The sequence below is a fragment of the Crinia signifera genome, chromosome 19, assembly GCF_055691185.1.
Source record: "Crinia signifera chromosome 19, ASM5569118v1, whole genome shotgun sequence".
NCBI classification, from domain to species: domain Eukaryota; kingdom Metazoa; phylum Chordata; class Amphibia; order Anura; family Myobatrachidae; genus Crinia; species Crinia signifera.
The window spans coordinates 114,244,345-114,255,655 of NC_139226.1; the positions used below are offsets into that span (position 1 = coordinate 114,244,345).

The 11,311-nt window shown below is 45.1% G+C and overlaps 1 protein-coding gene across 1 annotated transcript; it reads left to right on the plus strand.

Moving 5' to 3' along the window:
• The first annotated feature begins 3,324 nt into the window (after nt 1–3,324).
• LOC146042053 (nicotinamide N-methyltransferase-like) lies at nt 3,325–9,485 on the plus strand. Its single transcript, XM_083161957.1, has 3 exons — nt 3,325–3,475; nt 6,060–6,267; nt 8,055–9,485. The coding sequence occupies exons 1-3, from the start codon at nt 3,325–3,327 to the stop codon at nt 8,482–8,484; spliced, it is 789 nt and encodes a 262-aa protein (XP_083018083.1). The 3' UTR covers nt 8,485–9,485.
• Nucleotides 9,486–11,311: the final 1,826 nt, after the last annotated feature.

The window sequence follows — 11,311 nt, forward strand, 5'->3', positions numbered from 1 at the left end:
GAGGGGGGGTCACAGGGTGGGGTGGTGCCGTGAATCACAGGAGGGGGTGGTCGCAGGGGGGGTGCCGTGAATCGCAGGAGGGGTCGCGGGGGGGGTGCCGCGAATCGCCACAAGAAAAAATCAACACAGAAAGGTCAACACATGTAAATGTTGACATAAGTGTGGCATTTCATTGGTGTCCATATCGACACATGAGAATGAATATGAGAACATTCAAAAAATGAAAAATAAATCTTAAAATCTCATGTCAACCTTTTTCATTGTCGACCATAGCCATGGGGAGGGGGGGTTTGCCGCAAATCGCGGGAGGGGGGGGTCGCGGGGGTGTCGTGAATTGCCGGGGGGTTGCCGCTAATCGCGCGGGGGGGGTTTCCGCGAACCGTGGGAGAGGGGGCGCTGGGGGTGCCGCGAATCGCGGGAATGGTCGCGGGGGGTGCCGTGAATCACGGGAGGGGGGTCACAGGGGGGAGCGAATCGTGGGTGGGGCGGCAGGGGGCGCTCACCTGGTGCAGTGTCTTTGCTGGGCAACATGGGGAGGCAGAGGATGTCTGGCACTGTGGGCTCACTGGGCTGGTTCTCTGTCATGTGAGTCAGTCACATACCTCCCAACATGACCCTCTCCAGGAGGGACACATTGCTCTGTTTCTGGACTTCCCTCATAGGGCGGTATTCAATGAGGCTGATTCGCCAGGTTTTTATGGCGATTTTGTGCTGTAAGGCGAATTTTTGACTAAAACGGTGAATCACCCTATTCAATGACCAGATGGCGAATACGTTTCAAGGTTTTTTTCGCCATGATTCACCGAGTAGCAATCGCTATCTTTTTATGGTGAAGTGGAATGTGAACTTTTAAAATAAAGTGTTTTGTTTTTTACATTTGGTGTAAAAATATCAGGAATTTTATTTTGAGGAGGGGAATCCTATTTTTATTCATGTGCTGTAAGCACATGAATATATATTTAATTTAAAAAAAATATATATATATTTTTTTTTTACACAGACCAGCCAGCAGGGGGCCGGAGCCGAGCTGCTCATTAGATATTCATATATTCACTGCACCCGATCATTACATATGCATGATCGGGTGTAGTGAATATACCCGGTCCCCTGCTGGCACCCCCGGGGAGCAGCCTGTGCTGCCTGGCACCCGGGGAGCCCACCTCCCCCCCACAAACGTTCTGGGGCAGGCAGGGAGACTTCCATCTCCCTGCCTGCCGCCATCCTCGGGCTCCCTGCGGCATTGACACACGAGTTAAAATTCGCCGGTCAGGGGCAGCGAGCCCCTGACTTGTAGAATACTGGAGCCGGCGAGGTTCCGGAACGCAGCGAGCAGTGGCGAATGTGCAGCGAATCCTAAACAGGATTCGCTGCACATCGCCAAAATGCTCATTGAATACTGCCCATAATGTATGATTGCCATCACCTGTTTCACACATGTTATTAATTGATTAGAAAGGTGCTTCAACACAGGTGCTGGCAATCATTAATTAAGGGAGAAGTCCAGAAACAGAGCAATGTGCCCCTCCTGTTATACACACACTCACACACTTTGAGTGACAGATGTAGCCAAATATATAAGATATATATATACAGGGGCGCCGATTTATGTTTTTCCGGTGGCTGCTCCCCCTCCTCCCCGGGACTCACCCACTGCTCGTCGTCGGGGATCCTAGCAGCGGCATATGCGGTGTAAGCGGATATGCCGTCAGCAGCGGGGGTCCCTGCGGAAGATGGGAACTAGCAGTGGTATTAATACCGCTACAAGTTCCCATCCGCCGCAGGGACCCCCGCTGCTGACGGCATATCCGCTGCTAGAATCCCACTGCCGTGGCCCATGGGGTGCTCCTCACTTTCCGTGGGTGCTCTTTGTCTTTCTCTCTCTTCCTTGCTTTCTCTCACTCGCTTTCTGTCTCTTTCTCTCTCTCTCTTTTGCTTTCTCTCTCTTTTCTCTCTTTCTCTCTCTTCCTTTCTCTCTCTCTCTCTTTCTTTCCTACTTTCTCTTTCTATCTCTCTTTCTGTTTCTTTCTTTCTCTCTCTTTAGCTCTCTCTCTCTCTTTATATTTCTCTCTCTTTCTTGCTTTCTCTGTCTCGCTCACTTTTTCTCTCTCTTTCTGTCTCTGTCTCTTTCACTCTCTTTATCTCTCTCTCTTTATCTTTCTCTTTCTTGCTTTCTCTGTCTCGCTTGCTTTCTCTCTCTTTCTCCCTCTCAGTTTCTCTCTCTTTCTCTTTCTCTCTCTTTCTCTTTAGCTCTCCCTCTCTCTCTCTCTCTCTCTCTCTCTCTTTCTCTCTCTCTCATTCTCTCCCTTTCTCTCTCTCTCTATATATATATCTTCTTCTCTATTTCTTTCTCTTTTTCTCTATGGGCCTGATTCTGGTTCACTCTTAAAAGCAAATTCTCTCTCTAATGCACAAAACCATGTGCACTGCAGGTGGGGCTGATGTAACATGTGCAGAGAGAGTTAGATTTGGGTGTTATTTAGTTTTTGTGCAGAGCAAATACTGGCTGCTTTATTTTTACACTGCAATATAGATTTCAGTTTGAAGTACAAACCCCACCCAAATCTAACTCTTTCTGCACACGTTACATCTGCCCCACCTGCAGTGCACATGGTTTTGTCCATTAGAGAGAGAATTTGCTTTTGCGAGTGAACCAAAATCAGGCTCTATATCGCTCTTTCTCTTTCTCTCCATATTTCTCTATAACTCTCTCTTTCTATCTCTCTCTTGCTTTCTCTCTATCTTTATCTCTCTCACTTTCTCTCTCTTTCGCTGTCTATCTCTTTCTCTCTCTCACTTTTTCTCGCTTTTTCTCTATTTATCTCTCTCTTTCTCTGTTTCTCTCACTCTTTCTCTCTCTTTTAGTCTAGCTCTTTCTCTGTCCATTTCCCCCCCCTCTCTCTCTCTCTCTCTCTTTTTTCTCTATCTCTTTCTTTCTGTTTCTCTCTCTCTCTTTATATCTCTCTTTCTCTTTCCTTCTTTCTATCTTTCTCTGGTGGTCTATTAAATAACTGTGGCTGTGGGTGCAAACAAGCTTTTAGGGGCCCCAGACAGCACCCCAGATGGAGCAGCTGACTGGAGCACAAGCTTGTGCAAATTGCATGTATATCACCCTAGTGTATGGGCACCTTATAGGTAGATATGAATGATCCTTTATGTATTGAATTAAAATACATTTGGCTTTGAATTGGACAGAAAAAACACTTTACAACGGAGTATAGTGGCAGATTTTCGAAACAATTTTATAATTGAATGATTTCAAATTTATATCTTAAGGCGTCGAACTGAAGTTGGATAGAATTTAAGTCAACCTGAGAAAAGAACAACATGGAGACACCTATCATCACCCAGCAGACCTACATCGATCACTTTAACCCAATAGATTATTACCGTGCCTACCATACCCCAGGAGTTGGGAAGCTTACTGGGGAATGGACAGACTTTGTATTACGGAATCTTCACGAGACCTTTACCCCAGGTAAATATCAAACATTAACCAGATACAAAAATGTATCGGAGAACACAAACAGGGCCGGTGCAAGCCCCCCGCCCGCCCCAGGCAAAACCCCCCTCGCCGCCCGGCCGGGGGGATGGTGCAGACGATATTGCGTCACGGGGGGGGGGGGGTGTGCGGGCGATACTGCCGCGATGAAATCCCCCCAGGGGGAGCAGGAAGCGGGCGGCGCGCGCGGGGGGGAAGCGTTAATTAACGGGTGGGATGGGGGTCGGGGAGGGGAGAGGGAGGAGGATTACATACTCACCTGCTCCCCGCTCCCTGCTTTCTGGTACCTCTCTATGGTACCTCGGGGGTTCAGTACCGCCCTCCAGTGGCCGGCGCCCTAGTCCTGCCTAGTGGTGGCGCCGGCTCTGAACACAAACAAACAATGGATAAGTTAATACAACATTTCAGTTTTATTATTCTTTATTATATGGCTCCACAAGGGATACACAATGCTCAATTATAGAATAAATAAGCATAACAAGAGAACAGTAACTTAAGGTATATGACAATATAGGACATGTACTGGTTATATAAACATAGCTGCTTCTGCAAATAATAATGAAAAAAGTATAAGGGTAGCAGTAAACCGAAGGATTTGATGCCTTCAAAGGGAGTAGAGAGTAGAAGATAGTTTGTACAAGAGTAGGAGAAGCGTATGAGGAAAGAGGGCTCTGCTCATGAGAGCTTACATTTTTAAGGGGAGGGGCATACAGACAGGGTTGAAACAGAAGTTTTGAATGAGAGGGTGCTTCGTTAGGTGAAGAAGTGCATCTTGAGAGACCATTTGATATTTTGAAGGGAGGTGGAGAGTCTGATGTGAAGAAGTAGAGGATTCCAGAGAAAGAGATCACTGCATGCATAATCTTGGAGGTATAGTCGGAGATGGTGGACAGTCAGTACGCAGGGGAGATGGCAAAGCAAAGAGGACAGACAGGAGGGTAAATGGAGATAAGGCCAGAGATGTAAATGGGAGAGGGGTAGATGAGGACTTTGTGAGTCTGAGAAGCTTGAACTGGATTCTGAAAGGGAAGGGGAGCCAGTGAAGGGCTGTGAGAGGGAAAGTGGATTTAGTATGTTTTTTTCTGGAGGAAGATGAGCCAGGCAGCAGCATGGAGGTTAGATTGTAGTGTTTGTGAATAGGAGAGACAATTGCATGCTTGAAGGGAAAGGCTACAGTGCCTACTGAGAGGGAGTTATTGAGGATGGGGCAAGATAGGAACAGGCACAAGGAGAGTGTGTTGAAGGAGGTGGGGTGGGAAAGGGTAAAATAGGAAGGCAGGGGGGATGAGGCAAATGAGGGCCATGACTTCCTCAATAGATACTTGGGAAATGGATATCATGTTTGGTAATAGGAATAGGAGGGCGTTGTATGGGGAAAAGAGGTGGCTGGCTATGGATTGTTTGGATGTAATTTCCTGACACCCAGATGGAGCTGCTTTCATTCAGCTCACACACTTGTGCGTTCATTGCCAGGAATGGGGCGCACGAGTGTCTCTGATGCACGCGTGCCACATTTGCCGGAGTAACATGGCGATCGGAGCGCCAGGAACAGGATCGATGAGAGCAGCTTCATCTGTATGGAGTCCATTTTGTATTTACAATATATTTATTTATTACCAGTTATATATATATATATATATATATATATATATATATATATATATATATATATATATATATATATATATATAGCGCACACACACATATTCCACAGCGCTTTACAGAGAATACAGTATTGGAACATTCACATCAGTCCCTGCCCCAGTGGAGCTTACACTCTATATTCCCTACCACATTGACACGCGCACACAGACATTCTAGGGTTAATTTGTTGGGAGCCAATTACCCTACCGGCATACTGTACTTTTAAATTGTGGGTGGAAACTGGAGTACCCAGAGTTAACCCATGCAAGCACAGGGAGAATATATAAACTCTGCACAGTTAGGGTTATAATGGGAATCGAAACCATGACCTCAGTGCTGTGAGGCAGTAATGCTAGCCAGGGTAACAGTTGATTTCCCATCAGTTGGGATCCTGGTGGTCACAATGCCGATGCCGACATCCTGACTGTTCTACTGTCCCACAGTTGCGATCCAGACCAACAGGGGCTAATTATGTTCTTGGGGGTCCACAAACCCATAGAGGGAGAATAGAACCTGTGGTGAGTGAAGCGATCCACTGAGCCTGCAGCACAACAAGTGCAGCGAGCCTGCAAGGGGCTTTTTTTGCGATTTCCCCCTGTCAGCATACCGGCGTCTGGCATTTCATTTTTTTTTTTAATTGCATGCAGGGTGAATACTGGCTACATTTGCATGTAACACAAATGCTGGACAGCTTTATTTTTACACTACAATTTTGACTTGAATCTGGATGCGCCCCTCTCATATATAAATTCTTTGCATGTTTGAAATCTTCCCCACCAGCAGTGCAATATGGTTTTACCAAGGTGCAAAGGAATCTGCTCTTTATTGCTTTGATCCCTGTTTACACTTTAATATAGGGCCATGGATGGCATGTACTGTACCTACTAACAGTCCTCTTTATATTATATTTTGTAAGGTTGTGTAGAAGGAGATACATTGATTGATATTGGCTCTGGAGCAGCCATCTACCATCTCCTCTCTGCTTGTGAAGTCTTTAACAACATCATCACCTCTGATTTTCTTGAAAAAAACCTTGTGGAACTTCAAAAATGGCTGAGGAAGGATCCCAATGCTTTTGACTGGACTCATGTTATCAAATATGTATGTGAGCTTGAAGGCAAAAGGTACGCTCATGATTTTCTCTTTCATTTATCTTATCTTAACTCTGATTGGTCATGTCACTTACTGGAATAACCCCTGATACTCAATTAGGATTTCTGTCCTAAATAGGCATTTGTATGTGCTACTAAATCGGGAGGGAGTGTGGATAGAGATCAGTGAAGAGAGGTAAGGAGCGGTGGTTGAGGAGAGAGCCTTGTAGGTGGTGGTAAAGAAACTCACTTAAAAACTCAGACCTGCACATTTCAAGCTCATACAGTGGAAGCAGATGCAGATTTTCCACAAGGCAATGTACTGTATGCACATATTTTAGAGCAGGGTATGGTTTATCTCAGATTGGTGCACCAGAAGAAAAATAAACTATAAAATATAATTTTTTATTAGCTCATATTAAAACTGTGATATATATAAAAAACAACACAAAACATATAACACAAACATAGGGAACAAAGTGTGTATTAAAAAAAGCACATGCGGGGCTGCCAGATTGGCCAGATCGAAAAAAAAAACTGCCGTTTAAACCAGACTGGGACACCCAGACAGGTTGCCCTGATGAAGCGGTTTGCGAAGCGTGCACCAGCACCTCAAGCCGTGCGGGGGTCTTCCATGTGACTCCTCATTCACTATATCTTTGTGTTGTCTTATCATTCCTTATAAGGACTCTAATCTTAATGTGTGTGTGAGTCTGTGTTTTCTCAGTCGAATACACGGCAAACATCTTCAAAGCTATAAATTGTCTAATTTATCGGCAGAGGGGCACCCACTGTAGCTTACAGCACTGCAGATGTGTCAGCTAAGTGTTCAGCTATCAACACAACTATTTATCTATAACTAAACTGCCACACACAGAAGCATGGTGATTGGGTTCTCATGACTACACCCATTCAGTGTCATCTGCTCTGTTCACACTAAGTTAGATTTATTATACAGCCATTTATTTACCATGCATTTAAGGGTTAATGAACATGGTACATAACTTATTTTAGTTAAAGCATTGGCAGTGCATCTATTACATTTATTTAAATGACGGCACTGACTATGTATAAACTCTTCTAAGTGTTCAATAGTTTTCATTAAAATCCATTATTCAGCATATTATAATCCTGCTGTTATAACAGTCCCTGTGCGTGAAACGGTGTCTGCTTAGCCGCACATACGGCAACAAAACGCTTTTAATCAAATTGTTAAATTAGCAGTGCATTCGCCGAATGTAATTACAATGTACATTACTGCACACTTACTAATCACTACTGTACAACTATTGGCTCAGCTGCCTGTGCATATCCATAGTGTTATGAACAAAAGGACAGGAATTTATCTCCCATAAATCCAGGGCTGCCATTAGGAATTTTGGGTCCCGGGACTGATTTCCAGTCTGGGCCCCGGGACTCCCCCCCTCACTTGACTTACTGCCACTGGCTCCTGATCCCCCATCTCTTCTTCTGGTGTGCTGCCTGCACTCTGCTTAGTGCGCTGAATGAAGCTGGTCCCAAAGCGCAGGCCTCTTCAACTCAGGACACCTGTGGCCAAATAAAATGCAGTAAAATCCAGCTGGTGAGCCAATCAGAGCTCGCTTTACCGGCAGCCACTCTGATTGGCTAATGTTACACGAGCTCTGATTGGCTCATAAGCATGTGCATCCTGGGTTGAAGAAGTCTGCGCTCCGTGACCTGTTTCGTTCAGTGTACTGGGGGGTGGGGGGGCAATGCGGTGGGCAAAATGAGCTGACCGGAGGTATATATTAGAATATAATACATAATAATAACAACGGTATGTTATGTTTCTTTTACAGGGAGAATCTCGAGGAAAAAGCTGAGAAGCTCCGCAGTAAGGTGAAACAGGTCCTGAAATGTGATGCATTGAAAACAAACCCATACGATCCTATTGTCCTGCCTCCCGCTGATTGTCTCCTCACCTGTCTCTGCCTGGAAAACCCCTGTAAGGACGTGGAATCATATTGTAATGTTCTGAAAAATTTTAAAAACTTAATTAAACCTGGGGGACACCTATTGGTTATAAGTATGCTTAATACAACCTTTTACTGTGTTGGTAACAAACAGTTCTCTGTCTTGGCCATTTCAAAAAATGACCTGGAGATGGCTTTTATAAAGGCTGGTTATGAAATAAAGAAACTGGTAGTTACTCCTCGGAATGATATGTCAACCATGGATCTCTTTGACAATGATAGTTACTATTTTGTCCATGCCTGTAAACCAAAGTAATGGGGAACTGGTTCAAAATCTAATTTTCTTAAAAAAAAAAAATCTAAATTGTTTATTTGCATTGTCTTTTCTTTAAAATCATTAATCTTTTTTCACTTCAATTTTTGTCTACATGCAACTACAGTATTGTGGCTCTTGTTCTTAAGCTTGATTTGCTCATACTTATTAATATTCCTGTAAAATTCAACCCATGTACATTATTTATGATGTATTGTAATACAAAATTGATGTCTCCAAGGCGTAAATTTACTAAGATGGGAGTTCTATTGACGTTGCCCGTATTAACCAATCAGATTCTACTTCTCATTTATTTAGCACCTTTTAGAAAATAATAGATATAATCTAATTTGTTGCCCATAACAACATCCCACCTTCAATAGAACTCCCAACTTACCCGGGCAGCAGGGTCCGGGCAGCGGGTGACGGGGTCCAGGGTCCAGACTGCTGGGATCTGGGCAGCGGCAGCTGGGTGCTTGTAGCGCTATTTGCCGGGCAGTGGGAAGCGCTGCTGGATTTGAAAACATTTTTAAAAGACTGGCCAGACTCTCTCAGCCAATCAGTGTCTGGGCAGTCTTTTCAATATGTTTTCAATCCAGCAGTGCTTCCCGCCCCGCTGCCCAGCAAATAGGGGGGCCGCTGCCCCCCTCACACCAGAAAATGCAGGGACTAGGGTGGTGTGAAAGGGGCCAAGCCAGGAATGTGCCTGCTTGATCCAGGGACCATTTTCTTGGGCAAGTTGCTGCATTTTCCGGTGTGAAAGGGGTATTAGACGTCTAACTTGTCCTATCAAACATAAACATAAATTTACTTTAAATTGCAATAAGATTAGAACTATAGGCTATAATTAGAAAACATTTTAAAAATAAAAACATTCAGTAAAAAAAAAAAAATGGTACTTATGTAGTATCTGGGCTGCCGATTTCTAAATCGGGTCGGATCGGGAGATCGCATCGCATCGCATGCGACCATGCGATTCGATGCGATGCGATGCGATGCGATGACCCGATTTTTCCATAGGAATCAATGTTAAAATGGACTGAGTCCATTTTAACATGGAATTCAATGGGAAAAATGGGTCCTTTTCATACCCCTACTATCCAAGTGGGCATGGAGTTGGATATAAACCTGTGGCGAGCGTAGCGAGCCACCGAGCCCGAAGCGTGGCGAGCGAAGCGAGCCCCGCGAGGGGACGAATACCGTCCCCTCGCGGGGCTCGCTTCGCTCGCCACGCTTCGGGCTCGGTGGCTCGCTACGCTCGCCACAGGTTTATATCCAACTCCATGCCCACTTGGATAGTAGGGGTATGAAAAGGACCCATTTTTCCATAGGAATCATTTTAACATTGATTCCTATGGAAAAATCGGGTCATCGCATCCGATATCGGATGCGATGCGATGCGATGCGATGCGATATCGCATCGCATCGCATCTGATTGTATGCCTTAACTTAAGGCATACAATCAAAAAATCGGCAGCCCAGATACTACATAAGTACCAAAAAAATAAACTATAAACTGTGATTGTTGATTTATAAACTTTAAATATAACTAAGTGGCAGACTTTATAATGTATATCTTTACATTTGCTTGCCAACTGTAACCTGCATAGGTTATACTATTAATTGTAATAATATAAAGTTATATTGTGTTATCTACATAAACTATATGAAATAAAGTAATGTCCATTGCAATACAATTTCTTTACTTGTTATTTAAAAAGTTGCAGATTTTCAATTGGAACTGAACACGTAATAAATACTGTACATACCCTCCAACTGTTTTAGCCGGTACAGTCGACGAATATCCTTGTGTGCGAACGGATTGGCGACTATGGAAGACACCATGGGCAGGATGTACTAAAGGGAAAATGCAGTAAAACGGGGGTTTTACCGCATTTTCCTATTTATCATTAACCGTCCGCCCCGTCTCCGCTGGGCAGGGTATCGCCTATGGGCTTCTATCGCTGCCCGACGTCCGCGCGCCCCCCCCCTCCCATTCTCCTTTGATCTCCTCCTCCCCCAGCAGGTGTCACAGCCGGCAGGACATCCGGCTGCAGCGGGGAGGAGGAGACGCCGGGGGGCGCTGGCAGCCGCCGGGATGTGACGGAGACCCCCGCAGACCACATCACAGGTATCACGGGGGTCTCCGTCACCGCACCCCGATGCTAGCCGCATATGTTAGTACATATGCGGCAGCATCGCGGCGGCTGTCTGTTCGCCCATGTCTGTTCGCCCAGGGACCATGCTCATATATCAGTATGCACATGAGCTGACTGGAAACATCGCTACAAGTGCAAACGAGAGGGGGAGCGATTCATTCAGAATGACCCCCTATGTGATCTTGTTCCCACGGCCCTCCCCCAGTTAAACTGGCAACAATGCCTACACATCCCAGCATGCCCTGCTACAGTTTTGCTATTTGTTCATTCTACAACTGTTGCAGGGCATCCTGGGATGTGTAGTTCAACAACAGCTGGAGGGCCAAAAGTTCCCCAGCCCTGCTTTATACGAATGAATACGATTGGCATCGCCCATCATATTTCATTTACAAATCTGTATTCTGGAGGAAAATTTACAAAGCAGTCGTATTTGGGAACGATTGAAATAGACTTCCCCAAGGGCCTGGTTCCCAAAATATGGGGTAAAAAAATGACCCCATAGGTAGGTCTCCGTCCATCCGTCCGCTGGTCTTGAAATAATCTACCTGTGGAAGCAAGCTATACTCACTAGGTCCTCCGGCGTAGATCACATCCGGTTGGTTCCAAAGTAGGCATCCAGGGGACTTGGCAAAAAAAAAAAAAACCATGCAAAACCCGGTGCCAGCATGAAC

Coding starts and splice junctions, on each gene's coding strand:
- LOC146042053 (XM_083161957.1), top strand. CDS start 3,325: ATGGAGACACCTATCATCACCCAGCAGACCTACATCGATCACTTTAAC. Junction 3,476..6,059: donor TCACGAGACCTTTACCCCAG/GTAAATATCAAA, acceptor ATATTTTGTAAG/GTTGTGTAGAAGGAGATACA. Junction 6,268..8,054: donor TGTGAGCTTGAAGGCAAAAG/GTACGCTCATGA, acceptor TTTCTTTTACAG/GGAGAATCTCGAGGAAAAAG.